At 48.5% G+C, this 26901-nt stretch overlaps 1 protein-coding gene across 3 annotated transcripts; it reads right to left on the bottom strand.

Annotated features, from left to right (window-relative positions):
- Positions 1 to 229: 229 nt before the first annotated feature.
- On the bottom strand, positions 230 to 24794 carry SAMHD1 (SAM and HD domain containing deoxynucleoside triphosphate triphosphohydrolase 1). 3 transcript variants are annotated; one of them, XM_052683527.1, is made up of 16 exons: positions 24588 to 24794; positions 24445 to 24511; positions 20289 to 20358; positions 18270 to 18430; positions 15618 to 15733; positions 15190 to 15260; positions 13450 to 13605; positions 11264 to 11364; positions 11049 to 11157; positions 10857 to 10948; positions 9300 to 9415; positions 6710 to 6849; positions 5176 to 5271; positions 4757 to 4861; positions 4271 to 4408; positions 230 to 2139 (listed from the first exon to the last, which is right to left on the bottom strand). In XM_052683527.1, exons 1-16 carry the CDS (start codon positions 24769 to 24771, stop codon positions 2017 to 2019), a joined length of 1845 nt encoding a protein of 614 aa, XP_052539487.1. In that variant the 5' UTR covers positions 24772 to 24794; the 3' UTR covers positions 230 to 2016. The 3 variants fall into 3 exon arrangements, with proteins under 3 accessions (XP_052539487.1, XP_052539489.1, XP_052539488.1); XM_052683528.1 differs by lacking the exon at positions 230 to 2139 and adding an exon at positions 2146 to 3206; XM_052683529.1 differs by lacking the exons at positions 24445 to 24511; positions 24588 to 24794 and adding an exon at positions 20563 to 22086.
- Positions 24795 to 26901: the final 2107 nt, after the last annotated feature.

Raw genomic sequence — 26901 nt, 5'->3', positions numbered from 1 at the left:
CACTGCCCTGCTTGAAGGGGGAAGGGGAAGGAGAGGTCTGAGTTCTGGAACCCAGCAGCACGGAGTTCCACCCATCAGCCCCACCTGCACACAACGACCAAATTCAAAAGGACTTTAATCCTCCTAACTCCCCCAGATCATTCCTAGGCACCTTCAGAAGTTCATTGGACTGCTTAGCCCTGCACAGTGAGACTGCTGTTTTTAACAAAGTTCACACACTGCAATTCACTGCAAGAATATTAAAATCGTTGTTTATTAATTTATTTTTCAGCACAGAAAGGCTCAGATTATGTCTGAGAAAAAGAAAAGAGTCCCAACTCTACCAGATGTTAAGTTCTAAGTACAAAGTTTTTGCTTAGTTTTGAGCAGAAAGCTTTTCCCAAATATAAAGTGCACCTTTTATAACAGCATCAAAACAAACCCAAGGAACAGTGATAGAATTACATTATTCTGGAACAGTACTTGATTTCACTTAGATAACAGGGATAAATGCCTTCACTCTGTAACATTATTCCTTGAACCATAGAACAAGTACTCCAAAAGCTTCTACAAAGGTCCCCCCACCTTCCAGCAGTAACCTGGAACACTGCAGCTGTGAAATGCTATGAACAGGAACAGCAGAGGCGGTGCTGCATCGCCATTAAACACAGGCTCACAAGCAGCTGAGCGCAGAACAACAACTGGCTGCTTCAGACCACATCTGCAAAGCAGGCCAATACCTCTTCTCACGTCACAGCCATCAGCCTCCAGCCCAAGGAAGCAACCAGACGGGAGAAGAGTGACACCATCTTCTCACACAGCAACCTCTTGAGTTAGCTTCAAAAGCTTGGCTGTCAAGACTGAATGCTGAGCTTCTATATTCTCTCTTCAGACACAGAAATCCAAAGCTCTTTTCCAGTTTCTGAGCATTAAAGAACACTTTACTTCGCAGTTTTGAGGGTGAGAACGCTTTACTTAGTAGTTTTGAAGATGGGTTTTTATTAATTAACTTCATTTAAAGAAAGCAGCCTTCAAAGAGAACACCTCAGACCTGAGTATAACAGGGAAGAAGTCTTCCTCGTTTGCTTTTTGATGGGACGGACACCTAGGAACACTCACACTAGTACTGCCCATAGGGGAGAGTGTAAGAACCCTTATTGTCTGTAAGGGTGATAAAAAATACACCAGAACAGCAACCATCAGGCCAGGAAAACAGGGACGGGATGCAATCATGGAAGGGTTCCTGAAGAACCTGACCACCCAGTGCAGAGAAATGCAGAAACAGCCTGTGCTGGGAGCAAGGAGAAGCAGAGCCACTGCTGGGCCACCACTACACTGAGAGCCAGCACGGAGCTCTGCTTTCCTGCAGGCACCCCAAGCACGGAGCTGTTGAGGAGTTCTGCAGTTCAGTGTAGCAGTTAAAAAAAAAAGTTACATTCAATGTATCAAAAATATGCTATAAAAACAGTAAAACGCTGTGTGCCACTGCAGGGCAGTGCTACTTCAATACAAGTTGTGTGGTCACTTTCATAGCAAGAGGCCTGCATCCCACCAGCTTTCTGAACACCAGAACTGTCATCTTCAATAAAAAGATCGTTACAGAAAACAAGAGGTGGTGGAATAACAAAGATTAAAGGAGAAGGAAGTTTTTCCACCAGCTCCAGCAATGCTGCAATTGCCTTCAGAAGGGATCAGGACAAGCAGCATCAAACCCACCGTACTTCTGGCCATTATGATGAATGGTTTTCTTAAATGAAGTTCCTCTTGCTACAATAGCACCAATATATTCAAAAATACATGAGAACTGAGCTCGCTTTGCTGTAACAGGTTCTCTGTTAGCTTTGTAGCAGTTCAATCCAAATAAGCACTTAGTTTAAGTGCACACATAAAAGCACACGGTATTGTAAAATGCACTGCTGCATTCCTCTATTTTTTTTTTTTTTTTTTACAGTTCATTGGATTGCATTTTAAAAGAGCTGCTGCTCAGAGCTGCCCGTCTTCTGAAGGAGGTGGTTGAACAGTGCAAAAGGAGACACCTTACTTATTGAAAGAAAGCTTCTGCTTGCAGCTGGGCTCTGAAGCTGTCATGTATTCATCCCTGCTTCTGTTATTCCAGCTTTGTTTCAGTGGAGTTAGATGAGGGGCAACCACATCACCATCCTGTCATTGAAAGTCAGAGAGCATTCATGACAACGCGTCCATTTTCACTCGCTGTGCAAAGCAGGGAAAAGCAGCTGGCTGCCAGACTGAGCACCGATAAACACAGCGCTGCACAGCAGCGAGCGTGGAAAACTGCACTGCAGAGATGGAAACTGCTGCCAGGAAGTGGTAGAAACGGGTGGGGAGAAGCAATTCCCCACTTATGGGAGAAACCTTCACTGCTCGTATTTAACCTCTTCCTAAACTGACAGCAGCAAACGCAGGAAGCTCAAGAGGCTTCTATTATGGGCACTGGTACACAGCTTGGAAACATTACTGTAAGTTTCTATAACATTACTCTGAGTTTCTATAACATTACTGTGTTTCTATAATATTACTGTAAGTTTCTATAACATTACTCTAAGTTTCTATAACATTACTCTGAGTCTTTGCTCTGAATTCCCCAGCCTCACATTAAAAGCTTAGGAAAAAAAAAAGCTTAACAAAGCTTTGCTCAGCACCCACCAAGCGCAGTTGCACCTCGCCACCTTAGGGTGCATCCCATACAGTAACTGCTGTGGCCTGGGCTCTGTGCTCACACTTGTCACACACGTATGTTAATCTCATGATCAAACACTGCAAGGGCAGGGCAGGGCAAGCAGAAATAAGCTGGGACTGCCATGGTGCAGTCAGACACCCCTGAACTGCTGTGCTCTGCAGGCTGTGAAGGCAGCCTGCTATGTGACCCCTTTGCAAAATGCCCTCCAGAAAGTAACTGCTCTCACAAGATGGATGCAGGCTGTATCATGCACGAACGAACCCTGAAACAAAACTGCTCATGCCTCTAGTTGCTGCTCCAGCACAGGAGAACACCGATCTACAGCCTGATCTTCCATTTTAGAGAACAGAGCTCTTTCCTTGAATGGCATTTGCAGGTGTGTCTAGGAAAGAAGATGCAGGCTCAGGGCTGTTAGCATATGCAATGAAAAGGAGAAACGCGAGGTTCACAGAACAAAGTGTTTATGCTGCACTTTTGAAGCAACTTGCAGATTTTACTTTGAGATTTGATCCCAGACAAAGGAAAATACCTGAAAAAAAGAAAACCAAACAAACATGGAAAGAAAGAAAGGCTGTTCCTTCCCACGGTGTGACAATTAGACAAAAGCCAACGTGAATAATTGGGAGAGAAATTCAGCAATGGATTTGCCAGCTCATCTACTAATCCTGTTCAGGCTTCCAGCCTGACCCCACACACACAGTGCAATGGCTCCATTACATATTCCAGTGAAAAAAACACGCTTCAAAATGTCATAACTGCTTCCTTACAACGAAGGATAATGCTGGAAGCATCAACACAATCACTTTATTAGTGAAAAAGACATCCACCTTTCTGCAAAGGAGACACCATGGGGAAGCAACATCATGAATCACCAGTTTACAGTCAGAGTTGTTACAGGCTTCTCCATCACTTTTGGCAGGAGGAACACAAGCAAGGCATATGGACCCAGGTTCTGCTTTAGGTTTTCCCTTTTCATTGCCATGGCAGCTCTGACACCGTCCCCAGAGCAGAACAAAACTTAGGTGAGCTGTAACCTTAGGTGAGGTGCCTCCCCTCCTGCCTCACAGCTGCAAACTTGTACGTCTGAGTGGCAGGAAAGGGGCACAGCACAGGTGAGGCCTTCCAAGCACTCAGCCTGCACATTGGTCGCCTTAAGAGTGGAGGCTTGCAGTCCTGTTGCCCTGGGGATTTTGCCCTCCCAGGCTCAACAGGCTCAACGTGGATATCCAGTGGGAGCAGTGCTGGAACAGCTGGTGAGCAGGGCAGAAAAAGAGGCAAAGCAATAGGCAGAACCAACCTGATCACTTCTCAGGATCTTTCAATCCCTGTGGCACTGTAAGCCTTTGTATGAGGAAACCTGCATCAGCGAGTGTCTGCCACCAGCTATTTTTAACTAAACGTGACTTTTCCAAGCACTTGAGTTAAATCAGTGAAAATCTGTCAGCACTTAAGTGAAACCAGAGTATGACCAGATGTGGACTACGAGGAGAACAGAAACTGGGATACTGGAAGCAGCTCTGCCCCACAGACAAGGCCTGAGTCCCAATATTTTTAATGCAAAAATTTCTAGAAACTAATACCTAAATTAGTTACCTGTGGTTTGGTGAAATCCCTCTTTATACACCACTGAACAAAATAGTGCTTTGCAGCTGAAACAATAACTGGATCCTGATGCTTGCAGTAAACCCGGATAACCTGCTCTGAAAAGGTCCCTGGTAAAAGCCTTGAAACCTTTGGAATAAAACAAACAAACAAACAAGCTTTAGTCTTTCTTTTAATTTAGAGTCCTTGGAACTCATTCTCAAAACAAAGAAAGCAACAAGAACCATCTCCCTATAATCCTTGAGTTTTACCCAAAAACTATATTTTCTTCAGAACAAGTTAAAGGCCGTTCATACGTAAAGGCCATCAGGACTTCACACAGAACCAACCACAGGATCACCAAGGTTGGAAAAGACCTCTGAGAGCATCCATGCAGAAGGACACCGATTCCACCACCCTCATGCACAAACGAAGCACCAGGAAGCCCTGCGATGGCTCCCACTGCCAGCCGTGAAGCTGAGGAGGATAAAGGACTACCTGTTCTTTACTGATCTTGATGGCCTTGGAAGGATCAGCCTTGCAGTAGAAGAGGACATTATCAATGGGGTTCTGATCTTTCATTCCATAATCCATATTAACAACCTTGCGTGCAGAACAAATAAAAAGGACATTTGTTAATGTTAGCCATTCATCTTCTGACAATAAATACAAGCAGACATGCACAATACTTCTGTAAATGAGAGTAGTCAAATAAAAGAGTAATTAACAACTGATTACTTAACACACTTAATGAAGTTTAAATAACAGTGTCAGCATCTGTTTGGTAAACCATCATTTGGTTTGTGTGGCCAGAGAGCAGCGCCCACCTCCCCCCACCTTCAGCCTTGGGACAACGCAGAGCAACGTCTGCGTGCAGCTGAGCAGGATAAGAGCTGCTTGTCTGGAAGGATAGTTACATCAACTATGAAGTCTCCAGCTGTCAGCTCCACGTTTGGAGGATCCTTTTCTGGCTTGGAGTTAGCAATGTCACCTGCCAGGTCATCATATTCATCCTGAAAAAGAAAACAGCTCTGACTGCATTTTTCAATCATCAGGTCAAGCCCTACAGACTTCCTACAGCAATCTGGCTGTGAGAACCCTCGTACACCTTAAACAGCCAGAGTCCTGCTGTTAGATTTCAGAAAGAAAACAAGAACAACCTTAACAAACCACAAAGATCCAAAGAACTTGGCTGCAGGAAGCAAGGAAAGCCCTTCCAGGTTATTTCATGAGCACAGAAATTTTAACGAGCAAAGAACAAACTTCCAAGCAAGTTGTTTGCTGGCACAACTGCATTATGCAGTTAAGTTCCCCAAAGCTAAATACTAAATATCTTTACTCAACTTTTTTTTTTTTTTAATTGACAGCTGCAGGATGTCACCCTCTAGTAGTTTTTGTACTAGAAAAACAACACTAAAACAGACAGACAGGATCAGTAACATCACTGACCACTACGGAGAAGCAGACAAAACAAGCTCCTCAAGGAGCTTCAGAGGGGATTGCTCCCACCTCCAAAGCAGAAATCCACAAAGGGCCTCGTCTGGTGAGAGCATTCTCTGCCAAAGGCTGGGCTAATGCTGAGCACACACGGTGTGGTGGAGAACTCTTATTTATGGAAAGGTGTGTGCTGTCTTTAAAGGGTTGGGGCTGGGCAGGAGAGAGAACATTGCCTGCTTAGGGATGGCCAGTGCAAGATGCAAGATTTGATGAAGGATGACTTCCTGGGAGCACCTAAGACTCCAGAGAGAAAAGCTTTGAGCACAGAGCACAAAGGTCCAGAGGGAAAGGAATTCAGCAAGCAGCAGATTTGTCCATTGCAAGACAGAGGGACTGCTGAGAGGGATCTCCACGAGCTGTTTGTGCAGTCTGCAGTGACTCCAGGAGCCAAGGGAAAGTTTAGGTTTAGATTGAGAGCAAGTCCTCCTCACCAACCTCCTGAGTGACCCCCACGTGGTGCAGACCAGCGGGGTACCCAGCTGGGTACAGTGAGGGCATGTCTGTACATAAAACTCTTCCCAGTTTTCTGTAAAATACTCCATAACAACACAAAGACAAGGATGGGTGGGAGAGAACTTCTGAGCCCATTGGGCAGCTGATGTCATCCACCTGGACTTCCACAAGATCTTTGACACGGTCCTGCAGCACGGCCTTATCTCTAAATGGGACAGAAATGGACTTGAAGGCTGGACTATTTGGTGACAAAGATTTGGTTGGATGGTCACAGACAAAGGGTTCAATGGCTCGATATCCAAGTGGAGACAAATTACGAGTGGTGCCCTCCAACCTCAGACATTCTGTGATTCTATGATTTTTGGAGTATTGGTTAAACCCCAAAAAACCCAATCACTATCAATAACAAAAAGAAAACAGGAAGAGGAAAAAAGGTAGTCAGCGACTTAGAGAACATGGTTAGAAGGACAGAATTCAGAATCTCTCGGTGACGGATATTACCTTTGGAATTTCGTTCACTTTCTCGGGTTGAGTCTCTCCTAAAAACTTGTACAGCTCACGCCGTTCTATCTTACGCAGGATTTCTCGTGCCTCACTCAGTTCTGGACGACTTGAGTGCAGAATTTCCAGGTAGATGTTATCTGAAAAGTTGTAGTGATTTCAGTTAACTGTGTCAGAACCCATCGCGACAGCAACACGCACATAAAGGGACAGAGGCTCAACTAACAAGAAAAAATAAAGGTTTGGGGAAAATGCACACTTTGAGGGAGTGGCTGAACACCGTAGGTCAGACAACTGAGAAGTTGCATTATGGTCTCAGATATCCCCAGGTTTCTTTTGCTATGGCTTCAGAGCAGAAGGGTTACTTCTGGCTGTCCCCAAACCAAACGGATGCTGCTCACCTGTCACACAGCCAACACAGCTGCACTCTGTGCTTCTATCAACATTCCCCAGCCAGAAGCAGCCACAGCTTTGTTGTGTGTTAGGCACAGCTCTGCAACACCCCCTACCACAGCAAGAAGCCCCCCACAATGCCTAGGTAAGCTATGAACCACGATGACCAGAACACCTTTACCAATGTTAATAGGAGCGTGAAACTCCCTCCAAGGAACAGCAGACTGTCTGCAGCTTGAGAGATAACCCAGGGAAAACAGGAAAGCCATGAACACGTGTTGTGTGAAGTATTAGCAAGGAACTGCTTGCTGTGTCACCACTACAAAAATTAGGATTCGCTGTCAAAATCAGAAGGCTACAAATTCAAAACCAAAAAATGTTTCTCTTCACCCATCACGGAGAGAAGCTGGAGAACCTGCTGCTGCAGAATCCCACAAGAGGTCGAGCATCAGCAAAGATCCCAAAGGCAGCTGCACAGTTCCACAAAGGCATCACTCACCACGGACTACTGAAAACAAGCCTACTGTCCTCACGGGCTGACACCACTGGACGCAGGAAAGGAAGTGTCTTGGTTTAGGATGAGAACACAGGTCCTTCCACCATTACATCTGATATTGACACACTCCCCTCATCCTTCTCCTTTCTGACCAATTCTCCCTCTGGATCAGGAACTCAGCTCCTCACTGCTGCTGACTGTAAGATGCAGGGGACAGACCGCCCTCCTTGCTGTGAGCTCACCAGATGTCACAGCTCAGCAACAACAGGATCCTGGCGCTCAGCTCCTGCACGGCTGCTCCTACAGACCACACAGTCCCTGGGATAGGCTCCAACCCATGCAAAATTTAGTCTTAGTCTTAATGCGGCTGAACGTGACTACAGCAGATGAAGGGTTGCCAACAGAAGATCCTCAGCTTAACAGATTACAGCAAGCAGACCTGCATCAATGCCTGCAGCACCTCGCTCATAGAAAGAATTCAAAGAAAGAATTGCTGAATCCCTCTGGTGGCCAGCCAAGGCTTGATGGTGGGCTCAGGAAAGTTGCTGTCCCACTCAGGAATGTTTTGGAAACTCTTGTGAGCAGCAGCTCCCAGGAACAGCAAGAGCTGCCAGCCTTTGGGAACACTGCAGCTTGTAAACACAACAGAAGAAAACAGAATACATGAAGAAATTAGCTTATTGGCTAAATACATAGAGCAGCAGTTCTGCAAGGATTGAAGCATCCTCTGCCCTGCAGCCACTCCAGCCACAAGCCCTCAGTGCAGCAGGGTTTGACATGCTCACCCTGGCCTCTGCTCCCATTGCTGCCACTCAAAGCCAGCACTGAACACAGGAGTGCTGCTGTGCCTTGCAGAGAAGGCCAGGAGGGACAGGCAAAACCAAGACAAGAAGCAATGGAAAGATTGAACTACGTGACAGAAAACACAACTCAAGTCAGTTTGGGGGAATTCAGTAATTTCTCCAAGCTCTTCCTCCTCACAGCGCTGACCCAGACCTTGGAGAAGTGGCTGCCAGCAGTCAGACTATTTGTGTAGGAAACAATCACAAGGCACTTCTCATTTGTTTCACTATGTAATCATACTGGAATTCTCCCACAGGTCTTTAAGTGGACTGCTGCTCTTGTATTTACCCTACAAGAACTATATTTACAAGATCTTGTCTAAGAAACTAGAAACTTCCAGGAATAAAATCATTTATGTACTGTTTTCTTCTGTTGCATTTGCAAGAAGGATTGCAGTGCCTCAAGCAAATTAAATTAGATCTTATCAGAGTCCTTCAAAATCTGTCCCAGCGTTAGTTTCACACAACACACATGCAGTGCTCCTCTACCTGATGGAGTTAGGTGGAGCATTGCTCTGAGCTGACTCACACTCCATCTCTGACAAATACAACAAAACCAGGGCACAGGTACGACTGCTTGGCCACACAGTAACTTGGCTTTGAATGCAAGCAGAAAACCAGTTCCTCCCTCTCCATAAAATTAATTTAAACTAGAATGTTTTCCTCTCCCAGTAAGACGTGAAAGCACAAAGATGCTCCAGGTCTAAACCACCACCAGTGCACAAAAGCAGTACTTGAAGAGTCCCAGTCGTGGGCAAGCATCTGCTGTGCCAACAGCTGTACAAACAAGAAAAAAAGGAGTCCTTTCTAAGAGGCACTCATGCTGTTGCACTTTAAAAGGAATTCTGAGAGCTCATACCAGTTAGCTTCGTGTAGGCTTCCATGTCCTCCATTGCTGTAGAGATCTGGTACAATTTTCCTTTAGAGCCTTCTATTTGAAAAAAACTGTCTGCTTTCTGAAAGGCTTCCGTAATCCTAGATGCAAGCAAAAGAGAGAATTAAAAGAGTAAAAAAATAAACACTTTAGTTACATTATAAAGACAAATTAAATTGTGTCCTAAACATGCAGCACAGCTGCACTGCAGTACATCCCATCTCAGTGCTGTCATTTCACATTTGAACAGAGCCTTTTCCATTTAGGTTCAGATCAGACCTTAACTCTACTTCAAGAAAGGTGGAAGTCTGCTTTGTTCTGCTTTGGACTACAGTGCTCAGATGGCTGCAGGACGCCGCCAGACACTGTCACAGTGCAATGACACCCTCAGAAGACCACATCCTCTTACAGACTCAGATAACTGAATGAACACCAAACTTTGTCAAGTTAAAGCATCAGATATGTGCGAAATCTTTTTCTAGTGGAAAAAAGATTTTCTAAGGACGAGTTCTTCCAAAGCCCCCAGTACTTCTTGTACCACGCCATCCTCTGTGTTGCTCTTTCAAAACACAGCAGTTAATGGGCAGCCAAGATCTGTACTAAAAAACATTTGGGGATACTTCTGAGGAAAAGTAAACAGAATGGTGTTACCAGGAAACTCCTGCAGGTATCAAGAGGAGAACTATAAACATCGGGAGGCAACCAAGCTGGTCCTGAACTATTCCTGCTGCAGCTTCACAGAGCCTCAGCCATGCCATGTCTGCTCACTGCTTCCACATATGAGTTACCTTGCTCCACTAAGCGCTCAGTTTGAGCCAAGCTGTCTCTAACTTGCAGATAAAGATTCAGCTCCTGTTGTCAGCAGTTACAACAGCATAACAATGTCCCAGTCCAGAGCTCCTTCAGGGCTTTTGTAATCTGCTTCTAATTGGATTTAACATGGAAAGATGCAGCTGTCTGTCCCCTCCACATTTTTTTTTTGTTTTTTTGTTTTTCATAGCCCCTCCAGCTCCAGGCTGGCTGCTCCCCAGCAAGGCTGCCCAGTGCCCAGCCACAGCCTTGGGCACCTGAAGGGATGGGGCACCCACAGCTCTGGGCAGCAGTGCTGGGGCTGCACTGCCTCTGCATAAAGAATTTCTTCCAAGCATCTAAATCTGCCTCTCTCAGCTTAAAGCTGTTACCCCCTGTCCCATCACAACACTCCCTGATGAAGAGTTCCCTCTCCAGCCTCCCTGGGGGCCCATCTAGCTTCTGGAAGGCCACAGTGAGGTCTCAGAGCTTTCTCTTTCTTGAAAGCACCAGCCCAGGTCCCACAGAGGTGCTGCACAGTCTGAGCATACTCATGGCCCTCCGCCACACTCACTCCAACAGGCCCATATTTCAAACCTCTAAAACATGCAGCATTTGGTTACACAGCCAAGCGGCTCTCACTGCATGTCAAAGCTCACTGATTTGGTGAAGATTCCAAATGGACTTAGAATTCCAAAGTAAAAAATAAAATAAAATAAATGATGTGCGAGACAAAGGAACTGTAATACTTGCATTATTTCAATGATGTTGCCAATCTTATGCTGGTACGCTCGCCGGTGCAGGCAATTCCGGGTGTGGAACATATCGTACAAATTCCCAACTTCCTGAACCAAAAACAACCAAACAAAACAATCATCTGCTTCCTCGCTGCTCACACACCTCAGACGCTGCTGCCGACGCTCCCAGCTCACGCACACCGCTTACCTTATCACGGGCACAGATATGCTTCTGGTTTCCCGCTTCGCAAACTCGAGTGAATTTAATTAAGCGCCTATAATCAAAATTATTCTGGATCCCTAGGTGGTGGCAATCCCTGAAAATATTCCACAGCGAGTGCTTAACAGTGAGGTCAGAGATGCGAGTAAAGCAGTGCTGTTTCAGTAGGGACTGAACAAAAGCAGAAGCTGTAGGATCCGTACCTTGCAAAATAATCCCATTTGTCCACATCAATGCCGTTTTTCTTGTTTGCTACTATCTCATATAGGAAACTCTTCTCCTTTGGTCGTCCTCGGTAGGGCCACTAATGACAGAGGAGCCAAGAAGGAAAATCAGGATCATTGAGAAATGTAACGATGCAAGCAATGGTAAGAGGGTTGCTCTGAAACTAATGCCTCCTATTCTGCTGTGCTGGCCCACAGCATCAGAGACAGACGGCACAGTGAGGGGTGGGCAGTGCAGTTCAGCACAGGCAACGACGACAGCGGGTCACCTCTGCTGCTGCAAACCTGTACAAGTGAGGAATGCAGCTCTTATTCATCGCTGCTGGAAATACACAGCTCGTGGTGCTGAGTGTGTAGAGAAACATTGCTTTGTAGCTGAAAATCTGCTCTGTCAAACGGTATTATTGTGCTCTCTGTATCCGTTGTGGTTTTCACAGAAATTGGAGGCACTACTTTTGGAGCACCCCATGCAGAATAATTTTTGAGGCACTTTGACTTTGCCTATGATAAAAATCTCACACCGTGGTGACAAAGAACACAGAGACAACCAAAGAGATTCAAAAGCTGCACTGTGCATTACAAGCCCAGAGCTTGTAGGACTTCAGCAGGTGACTTCCCAGAACACCAGAAAGAACAAAATCCACACACACTAGGAGCATTTAATTCCCCATTCTATCAAAGTAATGCACACAGCTTTGAAGTGCAAACAACCTGAAGAAACGAGCAGAGGAAGACACTGCCATTATTTAACCCCGAGGGGAAGGAATTAAACCCACACGCCACTCCCTTGCAGTCTTCTGCCATCAGCTCTACAGCATTACAGTGTACTTGTAAACCAACTGTTTAGGTATGTTAAACAATGACTGCTCAAAGAGCTGACTTGAACTCTTAACCCACAACTGAGGAGTGACTCAGTCACAAGGCAAACAGCAAATCAAGGCCAGAACTTAAACTACAAATTGCACCTGAACTTCTCTTAAACATTTAACGATTCTTCAGTTAAATAAACATTGCCTCGAAATTCTGGGGGGAAAACAACTTAAGATGTATGGTTCAAATGTTGACATTAGCACTACAGAAGTATTAACATGGATACAAAGGAGAAGGGAAATGTGCATGAACAGTGGGAGGAGAGCACATCAGGACAAAACCATCCCATTTGACAACAAAGAGCTGTTACAAGGACAACAATCAGGAGCGCAGGTGACAGCAGTAAGATGGAAGGTGCTGTTTGTGCCGGGACCAGGAGGACTGCGAGGTGACAGCATCACAGCACAGGTGCTCATCAGCAGAAGAGTCCCTGCTCTGCTAAAACCAGCACAACACGGATGACTGCAGGCAGAAGATGGGGCAGATGTCAAGAACGTTGGCAGCTATCACATACAATGCTGCTTTTCCTGGTATCCTGCTGGAAAACAGGCACCAACTTGGCCTAAGATCATCAGAAGCAGCAGGCAGCAAGATTTTGTTCAAGTAACTGCAAATGGGTAAAATTTCCCTCCTGCCTTCCCAAAGATCTCGTACTGAGCTGCTATGCTGAGTTCTCTACGTTCTGTCATCAGAGGGCTACAGTATATGTGGTAGCACTACATGCTAACAGAACAGAAAATAATGGATCAGTGCTAACATTTATGGGTGACTTGTTTGGGACAACATGCAAAGTTTGATTAGGACCAGACTGTCATGACAGATCTCCTACAGATGGAGTAATAAGTGGACAGGTATCTTTGATGAGAAGACATGAGCAAGAAAAAGAGGGAGGACTTGATTCTTTCATAGAGTTGCAAACATTAATAATTATGATGTCTTCTTCCTTGCCTCCTGAAACAACACATTTCTTATCCCTTCATCTCTGTTTGTGTCACTGGGATACATCCAAACGTTTTCTACAGCCATCAAAGCTGTTGAGGCTCTGGCACTCCTCGTATTTGGGCCACGCTTTGTGGTGACTCACTGCCTCACCTCTGCCATCTGGCAGCTCTGGTACTGGCTTATTAACATAAACCATCTCCGCATTTTCTTCACCTGGCCAATTAAAAACACAATCTCCAAAACCAGTATAAAACAGAAGAGAGGGAAAATTATCTACTCTCTTAGTAAAATTGACTCTCAGAAAAATTTAAGATGTTTGTTCAAACAACCACGGTCGCAGTCCAGCAACTCACCGATGCCTCACAAGTTGACTCATCTATAGGCCCTCCTATCTGCTCCTTGATGAAGGCCATGTCTTCCTCCAGGATGAGACCATACGATTCCATGACTTCCTCCAGTTTGTTGGATGTGACCAGGTGCTCAAACATTTCAACAGAAGCAGTTTCATGCTGTGAAAAATTTAGAAAAAGATACCTAAACATTACATTACCGTGTCCAAGCGCCCTTCCTGAAGTGCCACAGCTCTCTCCTAACACAGCAGCACTGCCTGGTGTGCTGCCAGCAATGTGCAAGTGCAGCACCTGGCTCATTTTCTCATCATTTATATCTACACAAACAGGAAACCACTCTGTGAGCAGCATCAAGAAACACTCTTAAAATGATGGGTACAGCTGTAGTGAGTTCAGAACCTGACCATGGGTACAGACAATACCCAGATATTTAATTTTCCAGTGTCATGCAATGAGATCTGCAAGAGGACACGCATACACAAGTATCTCAAAATATTACATAGAAGCTCAAGAGCACTTTCAATTTCTGGGGAGATCTCAGAATTGTAGGGGTTGGAAGGCACCTCTGGAGCTCCTCCTCCTCAATCCCAACCCCTAAAGTAGGTTCCCTGGAGCAGGTTGCAAAAGAAAGTGTCCAGGTGGGTTTGGATGTCTCCACAGGAGCCTCCAGCACTCTCTGCACAGCCTGTGCCAGGGCTCTGTAGCAAAGTTCTTCCACATATTTGTGTGAAACTTCCTATGCTCCAGTTTTTGGCCATTAGTCCTTGTCCTATCACTACAGGCCACTGAAAAGAGTCTGGCCTCATCCAATTGCCTCCCACTCTTTACAGATTTATAACCATTGATCAGATCCCCCCTCAACCTTCTCTTCCCCGGGCTGAACAGCCCCCGGGCTCCCAGCCTTCCCTCACACAGGAGATGCTCCAGGCCCTCCATCATTTTTCTGGTCCTCCACTGGGAGATCCCTGTTATTTTTGAACTGGGGAGCCCAGAACTGGGCACAGTGCTCCAGATGTGGCCTCCCCAGGGTAGAGCACAGAGGGAGGACCACCTCCCCCCCCTTCTGGCCAGGCTCTTTGTAATGTACTGCTGGCCTTCTTGGCCACCACGGCCCATTGCTGGCTCTGTTATCCACACCCGGGCCTTCTCTGCAGAGCTGCTCTCCAGCTGCTCAGCCCCAACCTGCACTGGTACACGTGGTGATTCCTCTCCCAGTGCAGGATCCTACACCTGCCCTTGCAGAACCTCAGCAGGTTCCTCCCTGCCCAACTCAGTCTGCCCAGCTCTCGCTGCCCAGCTCTCGCTGCCCAGCACGGCCTTCTGGTGCACCAGGCACTCCTCCCAGCTCCGTATCCCCAGCAGACTTGCTGAGGGTGGACTTTATGTCTTCATACAGGTCACTGATGAAGATGTTCAACAAGACTGGATGCAGTACTGACCCCAGGGGAACACAGGTGACAAGTATCTGCTGCCCCCACTTCTTCTCACACCTCTCTCCATTTCACTGGTGAGGCTGTGTCTGCTCACAGCAACACTAAGGGGGTAGAGATATTCTCCAGACATTTAAAGAGAACAAGAAAAATCATTATAAGGTACTGATACGACTTCAATTATGCCATCAAAATGATTCAGTAAGGCTAAATGATGACCACGTGCTCACAAGTGCTGGCAATCTCGCTGATAAATTATTTTCCCTATAAAAATGTGATTTTTTTCATTGTACTTTAGTACTGAAATGCCTACCTTCCAGTTCAAACCTTGACGAGCAAGTGGAATAAATCTTCCATCAAACATGTGTGAAAATGGCCCATGACCTTAAAAATAAAGATTACACAGGTTTAATTTCAGACACAGCTGTCAGCAGAAATACCTGGACCAAGCTAAAGATCTGGATTCTCTTCTATTTGACTTGATCTTAACATCACCCATGAGGAAAATGCAGCTACAGAACTCTAAAACACCGTAAGAAAACAACACAAAAAAGCCTGTGAAAAGTGGCTCTGTACTCATCAAATGGACTTGCCTCCACAGAGGTCTCCAACCAGACAGCTCCCACCCCACAACATGGCCACGCACTGAGCATCTGAGAGAGCTCTCATTCTGATCTCACAGCAATCTCTTCCAGCAGGTCAGCTTTCAAAGAGCAACAAGCCATTTCAATTCTTGCTCACCCAAATCATGGCAAAGCCCAGCGATTTCCACGCAGAGGATGTCTCGCTGGGTTATACCCAGCTCCGGCTGCCGCTCCTTCAGTTCACGAACCAGACATCCTGCAAGGTAGCCCACCCTGTTGCAGAGAAAAACCCACAGGCACCAGAAGTGAATACAACAGTATTTTACTTTGAACAGGAAAAGAGCAGTTCACCTATTCTGTTTTGCTGCTTTAGGTCACAGCCTTCATCTAAAAGACAGCACACAACAGATACTCAAGCCCTAACCTGAAAGATAATCACAGGCAAATTATTTCCTGTCATAGAGCTCTAGTCAACAGTAATACATTTGAAAGGAGAAAGCATGAGACACTTGTGCCCAAATTTGGAAAGAACAGCACCCTAATATGGCATTCGGCTAACTAAGCAGATCTTACATTCTCCTCCTTCCCGTAAATCAATGAGTTACCATCAGTCTTTCTCAATTAAAGCAGAGCTTCTGATTTTGAAATTCTCACAGACTTCTCTTTTCACGTAGCTAATATTGCTCACAAGCCTGCAGGAAAACAAACACCCTAGCAGATTCACAGAGCCCTGCCCCATTACTCAACAGGAGGCTGAGATGCATCAGCAGCTCCAGTATTTCATAATGGACAGACACAAAATAACATCACTGTGTAAGCAAGCCCACTGTATTATTGACAGTGTGCATCCTGAAGCATCACAGCTTATAGACCACCCTCCTACTTCTAGTCAGAGCTCCACAGCAGCCACAAAAGCACTTTGTTCTTTCAAATTCCTATTTTAACGACAGCTTATCATGATTATTTCACTCCCTTTACTCATTTAACTTCAGGGACGCTGAATATCTTAAAGCAAGAGCAGGTTTTAGTAGAGGTACAAGTTTGCAGGGCCTGCCAGGAGTGAGCCCAGAGCACCGAGGGAGCTGAGGGGTGTTACTGTGGGACTCCTCCCAGCAATTTACCAAAGGTACTGGGAATGTGGGGACTGTGGCCAAAGACAGCCAGCATCACACCCACCCACCAGAGGGACATGAGGAAAGAGCCAGGGCCCTCCAGATCTGTCAGTCCAGGGAGAAGTGATGGAGAAGACTGTCCTGGGGGATACTGAAGGCACTTAAAGAACAAAGCTGGTATCAGGCACAGTCTGCAGGTGCTCATAAAGGGGAAGTCCTGCCTCGTATTTCTCCTATGTCTCCTATGTTTCTCCTATTCTCCTAGGTCTCCTATGAGAAGGTCACCTGCTTGGTGGATGAAGGGGAGGCAGTGGAGGCAGTTTCTCTGGATTTCAGTGAGGCCTTTGTTGCTGTCCCTCACGGCATCCTTTGACAGATTGTCCAGCTGTGTGACAAATGGCTCCAAGCTGCACTGCGTGATGAACTGGCTCTGTGGCAGAGCTTTGAGGGCTGTTGGCAATGGGGCTGCACCTGCCTGCGGTCACTAGCACTGTACCCAGGGACAGGAACAACACAGAGCTGTGCCAAGGTCAGAGCAGGTGCTAGGAAACATTCCCTTACCGCGAGGACAGTCAGCAGGCTCCTAGTGAGGTGGTGGATGGCCTGTGCCTGGCCGTGCTCAAGGGGAGTTTGGACAATCTTGTTACCTGCTTTAAATTTTGGTTAGCCCTGAGGTGGTCAGGCATTGGACCAACTGGCCTTTGAAGGACTTCCAACTCAGTTATGCTATTCTATCTTTTACCGGACACAACTTTACTGTCTGCTTTTATTTTTTTCCTACTCTACCAGTATACACGAAGTTCACCTCCTCTATTTTAACCCTGCAAAAATCTTCAAAATGAGTTGAGAATAACTGTCCTAAGTCTAGCTGTATGGATTAACAAGACTGCTTGGAAGAAAAATTTGCTGCTGCCACTGGAGTTTTCAAACTCCTGTTTGGAACATTTTGTTTATATTCCTTGTGTTTTTGTTTTTTTTCCAGGCTCATCAGATGCAGTCAATTCAAGCTCACTTCACTAATGTGGATCTTTTGCAACGGTCTTTTGCTTTCTGTTAGTTTCACAGTGGACAGTGGCCAGCTGTGCTCTATTTGAGCACTACAAAAGCAACACAAGGCTGGCCAGATCACCTGAATGAAAACATTGACCAGTTTAACTTCTCTGCACCTCAAGATATACCTTCAGAACAAGCTTGAAGTTATCAGCTTCTCTGTGGAGCGTGAATGATTTGGCAACACCCTGGAAATCCTTATGTCCACAATCTGTTTCTTTAACTTATAGTACTGCTAACAGCCTGACAACTTGACCCTGATTGCATAACTTCAAATGCAAATATTACAAGTAAAATCATCCATGCTGGGCAATCCAAGGGGATTACAGCTGCCTGACATATTGGTAACAGACTCAGCGTCCTTCGCTTTATGCTTTTAAACTCAAATTTTGACCAGGGAGAACATCACTCACTGTCTCCAACTGGCATTACTCTCACCAGAAGGAAAAGAAGAGGGGAAAGTACTGATCCATCTTGCAGGTTTCTTTTTCTGTAAACAAAGTCCACAATCGCACACAGGAAGATTCAGGTGACAGAAAATGCCAGGACAGCAGCTGCCACCAAAACGCTGGCACTGCACATCTGTGGAACCAACCTCAGACATTCAAATGCAAAAGAGACATGCGTACAAGGCTACACCACCTTACCCTAATGAGTGTTCAAAGCGGTTGTGGGAGGCTCCAGGAAAAACAAAGTAAGTGCCACCCAGCTGCTTAATGTATCGCAGGCGCTGAAACTGAGGCGTGTCAATGATGCGAACAAGAAGAGGGTGTATCTCGATGTGCCCATGGACTGGATCATTAAAAACCTACAAAAGCCAAACAATAATGCAATCAGTGTCTATTTGACTTTGAAAGTTAACAGGGCTAAGGTAAAGGACATCGAGAAGGGTCAGGGATTTGGTGGGAGAGGCTGTATAAATGATTACTTGGTTTCAGCTTTAAAATTGGCATATTCTGTCTATCTTAATCAAGATTTGTCCTGGAGAGTTGCTTAGGCATGGCAGCAGAGAAGACAGAGTTGTGCACTTCAGAGGGCAAGGCAATTCCAGACAGCTCTAGAAGCTCTACCTGTTCAATTCAATTCTTAACACTTGAGAACCACTGTCTTTATCAGTGACATCTGCTACTCCACTTAAAGGATACTGCAATGCATGTCGGGGATCACAGAATCAGAATGGACTGGGTTGGAAGGGATCTTAAAGCCCATCTATTTCCAACCCATACCATTGGCAGGGAGACTTTCCACTAGATCAGGCTGCCTGGGGATCCAACCTGCCCATGAACACCTCCACAGCTTCTCTGGGTAACTTCTTCCAGCTCCTCCCTACCCTGAGTGAAAATTTCTTCTGAATATTTAACGTAGATCTCCCCTATGTTAGTTCAAAGATGTTACTCCTCATCCTGTCACTACTCTCTCTCACAAAGGGTCCCTTCCCATCTCTCCAGTAGCTCCCTTTAAATACTGGAAGGCTACTGTAATGTCTCCCCAGAGCCCTCTCTTCTCCGAGCGGATCACCCCCAGCTCCCTCAACCCGTCTCTACAGCAGAAGTCCTTTAGCCCTCTGAGCATCTCTGTATCTCCCCTCTGTGCTCTCTCCAAAAGGTCCATATCCTGTGCTGGGGACCCAGGGCTGGATGCAGAGCTGCAGGTGTGGCCTCACAAAAGTGGAGCAGAGAGGGACAATCCCCTTCCTTGCCCTGCTGGCCATGCTTCTTTTGATGCAGCCCAGATGCAGCTGGCTTTCTGGACTGCAAAGGCACACCGCTGGCCTTACTGAGCATCTCATGCACAGCAACGTCAAGCCCCCCTTACAGGAACAATCTTTGTGCTCAATAAGTGCTTGGTATGACATGGCACAGCTTTTTTAAATCCAAAGTGAAAGATCAAGGAGCGGAAATGACAGTTCTAACCTTTTTCACAGAACAAAACCCAAAACCAAGACAACTGAAATGTGAAGTACTTCCTGATCAGCTCTGGGTACGCAGTTCAGAAGGCACCCACGTAACCACAGGCACTTACTATGGACGAGAAGCACACACATTTAATCCTTGCATCAAAACAGAAGATGAAGCCATTTCACAATTTAGTATCTCAGTAAAATGCTGAGGCAAATTAGGCCTTTTTGTCTTCTCTCTCCTCCCTGCCACCACACTGGCAGGGCTGCAGCAGACATGCAGGCAGTGGAGCCACGTGTGCTGACAGGCAGCCCGGGATCGGGTTAAATCAACAGACACCGCTGTGAGAAGCTGCTGGACATCACAAACAGCGGAAGGGAAAGGCCAGCTGTCAGCTGAGACCAGAGGGTGAAGTAGCAAAGCACAAAAAGAGGAGGCTCTACAGGACAGAAGATGTGAAAAGGGAGCTTCTCACATTTCAAAAAGCAGCTCATTTCTTATCCAGTCTCCCACAGCCGCCAGGTGCCCACATCAAGCTCTGAACTGCTGATCTTAACAACTGTTCTGGTTAACGTGGTTTTCAGACCACCAGCTATTGAGAAGAAGGGCTTGGAGCTTGAAGCTCTGCAAGGGAAAAGCACAGTGGCAGCACCAGCTGCTGGGACTGAGCAGGAAGGAAAGGAAGGAAAGGAAGGAGAGGAGGAGAGAGACAGGGCTGCAGGTGCCAGCAGGGTGCTGTGAGCAGAGCCCACACAGCACTGCTGTTACCTTCATGATGTCCACTGTCTGCCTCAGCTGGTTCAGGCAGGCGAGCACTTTCAGTCTCTCATCTGGGAGGCTAGGAATAAGACAGCAACAACAAATTACTTGAAAGCAAAGTTCACTCCCTCACAATCTGCATACCTAGAAAATTACTTGTGCAAGTTTCCATTACTCTGATGTTCACTGATTCTTTTATAGAAATATTTCCATGGCTTTTTCAGAGAAATACTGAAAGCATTTGGTCCTCTACACTCAAACAGAAGAGGAAAATCCCAAATACCTGCACAAGTGCACTAAGCTCCCAGTAGAGCTACTGTGCTGCAGCCACATGGCCTTAAAACAACTCTGGAGGGAGAGATAGCACACTTCCTTACGCCCACTTTTATTAACTGTCTGCAAACTTTGTCCTTGAGCAAACTAGTTTCAGCCTCAGTACAACAGCAAACACCATGAGAACAGCATTTGGTACCTTTTACACTTCTCAGCAATTAACCGCTGCGAGTCCAGCTTTACACCAGTCTTTGAATTTGACAGAAATTAGTACTATAAAATGTCAGCTATTAGCAGAGACAAACACTACTCAGTGCACTACATATTTTCGGCCAAATCATGCAATAATTCACAGTCCACAGAAATAGTAAATGTATGTGATGCCTGAGCTGCTGGTGGGCTTTTCTATCTTATCCACTTCACCTTCCCCCAGCAGGAGGGGCCTCAAGCTGCCGTCTCTGCTCTGTCACTGCAAGTCCTCTGCTGCCTCTGCCTGCAAACGCAATGAGAAGTGTGGCAGTGCTGCTCAGCCTGCTGCATCACTTTGTTCTGCATCAGGGCAGTCAGAAATTCGCAGGTGCTTACAAGGGAGTTCCTGAACGAGCCCACTACTTACAGGGCAACAGAAAGCAGCTAAAGCGAAAACATGAGGTCCATTATATCTGCCTGTCCTTCTGTGCTGCGATAAGGTGACAAGCTTTCCTAAGAGCATTCAGGCAGAGCCATGTGAGAAGCTATTTGCTTCCAGCTACCTACATTCACTTCACTTCTGCAGAGATGATTTTTCTCCAGACTCTTCGAAGACACTGAATCACTTCCAGAGCAAAGCCGAGTAAGATTCCAGCAGACTTTAAACCCCCCCAACGTTACAACTCTTTACATAGGTAAAGAGATGGCACCCAAGTTACCAATTCCAGCACAGGTCTTGGTGGATATGACCTAAAAGCTCGCTAATAACAGAGATCAAACCTCACAAGCACGTTTTTGAAAGAGCTGCAACGCTGTGGAAAGCACAATTGCACCAGCAGCAGCCGTGACATCAGATAACAGTCACTCTAAAGGACATCAGGGCCACACAAAGTCCACGAGGCTCCCGGTGCTCAGGGGAAGGCAAGGCAATGCAAAGCACACAGCACTGAGCACAGCCAGCACCTCCCAGTGCAGAGCAGTTGGCTGCAAGCACCCGCTTACACTTCTAAATGCCACAGAAACTTGGGAGCAAGGAGCAAGCTAACTGGAAAACAATCAGATGTGCACAGAGGACGGCATGAGAGCACCCTGACAAACTACCAATGGCTGCAGCTATGGAAAGAGCAGAGAAAAAACCTATCTGTTCTGCTTACACTGCACCCACACAAATGCGTCCACAAGAACATGGCTCAGTGTGCTTTTATGCTCCAGAAAGGCCCCTCAAGCAGAGCTGAACGGACAGGAGGCGATCCCAGGCAGCGTGGTGCTGCAGGCGGCTGCTCTGAGGGCGGCAGTCCCTGTCTGATGGGACACACATGAGGCTTTGCCCCACTTCTGGGAACACCAACAGCTTTGGGCTTGGTCTCCACCACATTACGGTCCTGGTACAACTGAGCACTCAAGCACTAAATCACAAAGAGCTCTTTGGTGCTCTTCAGAGAAAGACCACCAGACACTTACCTACCTTGTGTCCTCAGGATGAGGCTGCCTCACCAGATTACACACATGGAATCACAGCATTGCTCACGTTGGAAAAGACCTTAAAGATCATCAAGTCCAACCATAACCCAACAATACTACCCTAACTCTAACAACTCTCCCCCAAATCATGTCCCTGAGCACCACATCCAAACGGTTTTTAAACACATCCAGGAATGGTGACTCAACCACCTCCCTGGGCAGCCTGTTCCAGTGCTTAACAACCCTTCCTTTTCCTGATATGCAACCTAAACCTCCCCCGGCACAACTTGAGGCCATTTCCCCTCGTCCTGTCACCTGTCACCATGAGAAGAGACCAGCCCCGCTCTGCTGCAATCACCTTTCAGGTACTGGAAGAGAGCAATAAGGTCTCCCCTCAGCCTCTTTTTCCCCAGACTGAACAGCCCCAGTTTCTTCAGTCTCTCCTTGTAGCCCTTCACCGGCCTTGTTGCCCTTCTTTGGACCTGTTCCAGCACCTCCATGTCTTTTCTGTATGGAGGTGTCCAAAACTGGACACAGTTCTCAAGGTGAGGCCTCACCAATGCTGAGTACAGGGCAGGATTACTTCTCTAGTCACCACGCCATTCCTGCTAGGATTCCTAAGCTAGGATGCCACTGGCCTTCTTGGCCACCTGGGCACATTCCTCAAGCTGTCCTCAAAGTATCTGTCCTAGAGAAGGTGAAAGCTGCCCCTTCCCCACGCACTCCCTTTCCCCCACACCCTCCCTCCCATCACAGGCTGGAACACCAGAAGCCCGCAGCCCCCCACAGCCCTTTGAGACTGACCTGTTCCAGAGCCATCAAGCAGACAGCCCCGCTCACCAATTTATTTCATGTGCACCACACCCTGTGTCACAGCCCAAGCGTCTGGGATTCCCAGCTCTGCCCCCTGAATGCTGAGAAGAATGCGGAACTAGATGTGTGTACTCACTGCTGGGCTGACACAGAGCCCCACCACAACCAGAGGCGACTTTGCACACCCACAGGACTCACCCAACCCAGAAAGGCCTGGAAGGAGCACACAGAAGTTCCCCATGCCTGAGTACCCAGTGTGAGCTCTCGATGCGCAAACAGGTACTAAAAGCGACTGGCCTCAGGGAATAGCATACAGAGAAATCACATAGGTTGCTCAGGAAGTCATGCCTTCTATTTATTTCCATGGAAACTACAACAAAGACCGCAATAATGCTGTCGGATAGAGCAAATTCTCAGCTACTCACGCAGGGCATTTTCACCAGGGGTGAAAAGGTGAACAAGAGCCACACGTGAGCTTGTAGAAGTCTGGGCCATGGGAGGTGATACACACTTACAGTCACCACTGCTGAAAAGCACAGCCCAGCCCTCACTGTGCTGACATCCACTCTGTAAAAGTTCAAAAGCATCAATGACTGCCATTTTTTCTTTCTTTTTTTGCATGGAGGAATTCAAACCCAGCTCTTCACTCCATATGCGCTCCCATGTCCAACGCCATTCTGCCACAAAGGGACACCTCTGCTGCCATCCCTCCCGCAGCAAAATGGCACGGGGCACCGGTGGGAAGGTTCAACCTCTGCTGCCATCTCACCGACGTCCACCCCTGGCACCGCGTGCCAACACCATAAAATAGGAGCGTTTCTTTCGGAGCAGCCCTCGCACTTCTCTGCTCGTTATTTCGGTGACACACACACCCCACGCACCAGAAGCCCCACAGCCGCGCTCCTCGCGGTTCCAGCCCAAACCTCCCCTCCAAGAACAGCACCGTCCCGGCCGACGCCCGCCCCGCTCCGAGCCGCAGCTCCTCGCCCCGCTCGCCGGCCCGGACTCCGCCAATAGCGCCGGGGAAGCACGTGAAGGGAGCCGAACGTTTGGAGAGCTCCGGAGGGCGGAACCAAAGCGAGCGGGGAAACTCGGCGCGGGCCGCGGGGACGGAGCGGCGCCGGGAGGGACGCAGCGGTGAGCGGGCTGAGCAGCACGGAGCACGGGGCAGCCCGGCACTGCGGCACGGCGAGCGCAGCCACCGATCCACGGCTCGGACGGAAGGGCCCCCGCCCTGCTGTGCCGGCCGCTCCCCAGCTCAGGCTGCCCGGCGCCCAGCCGCGGCCTCGGGCACCTGCAGGGACGGGGCACCCGCAGCTCTGGGCCGCAGTGCCGCACGGCCTCTGGGAACAGAACTCCCGTTCACACCTGACCTGAGCCTCCCCTTCTTCAGTTTAAAGCCGTTCCCGCCGCCCGCCCTGGCACTCACCAGACGCGGGTGATGCGCAGCGCGCAGGCGGGCAGGTCGAGCAGCATGGCCCCGGTGACGCCGCTCTCTGCGGGGACGAGCACACGGTGAGCGGCGGCGCCGGACGCTCCCCGCCCGCTCACCCTCCCGCCCGGTCCCGTTACCTCGGAAGCGGCGCAGCAGGCCGGGCTCGCCCACGCCGCTGCGCGAGAGGTGCCGGCAGAGCCGCTCCGTGTCCCACAGCCGCGGGTCGCCGTAGGCCGCGGTGCCGCCGGAGCTCTCGGCGAAGCTCTCGCGCCGCGCGCGCTTGGCGGGAGCCGCGGCCCAGCCCGCCGCCGGGCTGCCCATCGCGCGCTCCGCTCCGGCCCCGCCGCGGGGCTCTGGCGCCGCCGTGACGTCAGCGCGCGGCGCGGCCCCCCGATGCCGCGGCTCGTGGCTCTGCCCCCCGCCCCGCGCGGGAAGCGCCCTGCGGCGCGCGCCCCGTCCCGACTCGGCCCCGCGCCCGGGGCCACAGAACGGCTGTGCCGCGCCGCCCGCCTCTCCGCCGTGCTCGCGACTGCCCCGCGCCCCTACGGCCGAGATGCGCGCACTCGCGTGCTGGGCTTGCACAGAAAGTTCTAGGAGAGGAGGGTGCGGGGCCGCTGTGAGCCGTGCCCCTGCGGAGGTGGGCTTAAGGGAGAGCGACAAGAGGGCGAGAAACAGCCCAAGTGAGGGCAGGAGGCGCCCCAGGCACAGAGCGGCAGCTCCCTGCAGCCCAGGAGAGGCCCACGGTGGAGCAGACCATCCCCCTGCTGCCCACGGCACCGCACGGAGCAGATCTCCCCTTGCAGCCGTGGGGGAACCTGCGGTGCAGCAGTGGACGTGGACTGAAGAAGGTGCAGCCCACGGAGCCCCGCAGGGCCTGGGATGGAGCTGCAGCCCGTGGGGAAGAGCTGGAGGGAGCAGAGGGTCTGGGGGAGCTGGAGCAGTGCCTAAAGGATGGGCCCCATGGTATGGAGCCACAGCAGAGCAATGCTTGGAGAGCTGCAGCCCATGGGAAGCCCAAGTGGGATCAGTTCAGGAAGGGCAGCATCCATGGGAGAGACCTTTGATGCTGTCAGGTGAGCAGTGGCCCTATTCTTACCCCAACCCCGCAATATTTTTTCATTGCATTTTCTCTCCCCCCACCACAGTGGGCAATGGGAGCACAGCCTGGTGTTCCTCAGGAATGCAGCCCAGCTCCAAACAGCCTAAAACAACTTTCTGTAAGGCTTTGTGCTCTCATCATAAACTCCTCAAAGATGTAGTAAAAATAAACAAACAAACTCTTCCTAGGCTCTTTGCAAGGTCTCTCTGTGGAGCAGCAGAGCCATTGTAATGCTATAGCAGTTTGCTTCTGTTAACAAACACAGTTTTCTCACTTAAACAGTTTTGCCAGGAAAGCACACGCAGTGCTCAGCGCCTGGCTGAGCCTTTCCATGCTGCTCGGTTGTTCCAAGCTGTCCTTCAGCCCCCAGACCTCCCTGCTGAGCGGGGCAGTGCTCGGAACTGAGATCTTACTGAGGAGGAGCAACTCATCCCTATCAGAAAAACGGAACTGGCTCAGAAGAAGAAACAAATGAGAGATCTTGTGGCCTCTGGGCCATGAAGCAGCCAGATAACCTTCTGGAATCAATGCAAAGCCTGCTGATGTGCCAAAATCAGATGGACACAAAGCAACAGGCCCAGGGGTTACCAGTGTCACTCTCTACTAGGAAGGGAAGAAAGCAAAGGCAGTGCCAGGGGCGTTGGCCTGAGCAGCACAGCGTTAATGGGAGAAGTGCAGAGAGAAACAGGAAAGACACAGAAACCATTTCTGCTTGTTTACATGTGATAGATGCAGACAAAACCACCTCCCTTCCCTTCTGTGCACCCAGGTTCTGACTGCAGCCTGGTGCAGGCTGGTGGCGGTGGTGAGAATCGAGTTAATGCACAGCCCCAGGGGGGCCTGGTGGGCGTTTGCAGAAATAAAGAGCAAGGCAGCTGGTGGGAGCCAGGAGGGCAGATTTATTTTGCTGCAGGGGTTGGTTTGCTTTATGCTTTTACTTTAGACATCTCTACCAGCACTTCCCTGTGCCACTGGGCTCCCTGGAGCAGCTGTAGCTCAACAGTCTGTCAGAGCAGCATTCTCCCCTTCAGCTCATACCTGCTTTTCAGCAGCTGCTATTGAAGTGATGGGTAATGCACTTACTGGAAATGAAGATTACAATGCATTTACTTTTGCCTGTCCCTCAAGTGTTAAACCACAAAAACACTCTGCCTGACTCACAGGCCTGGCACATAAGAATGCTTCCTACCAGGAAACTGAACTGAATTTCAGTTTCAATTCTCCACGCTGTTTAATCACACTCTCACACCCCAGTTTCTTGAGGCCAAATGTTGGTGCACTTGGGCTGTGGCAGCCTCGTGTTAGCGGATTAAGTGCCAGCAGATCTGTCTCTTGTACTCTTCCTGCTGGTG

This window comes from Tympanuchus pallidicinctus, unplaced genomic scaffold (assembly GCF_026119805.1).
Source record: "Tympanuchus pallidicinctus isolate F22 unplaced genomic scaffold, pur_lepc_1.0 scaffold20, whole genome shotgun sequence".
NCBI classification, from domain to species: domain Eukaryota; kingdom Metazoa; phylum Chordata; class Aves; order Galliformes; family Phasianidae; genus Tympanuchus; species Tympanuchus pallidicinctus.
The sequence above is the reverse complement of the archived record's forward strand: the minus strand, read 5'-3'. Positions and strand labels throughout refer to the sequence as shown.

Coding starts and splice junctions, on each gene's coding strand:
- SAMHD1 (XM_052683527.1), bottom strand. CDS start 24,771: ATGGGCAGCCCGGCGGCGGGCTGGGCCGCGGCTCCCGCCAAGCGCGCG. Junction 24,512..24,587: donor CCTGCTGCGCCGCTTCCGAG/GTAACGGGACCG, acceptor TCGTCCCCGCAG/AGAGCGGCGTCACCGGGGCC. Junction 5,272..6,709: donor AAGTGAACGAAATTCCAAAG/GTAATATCCGTC, acceptor TTTCTTTTTCAG/GATGAATATGATGACCTGGC.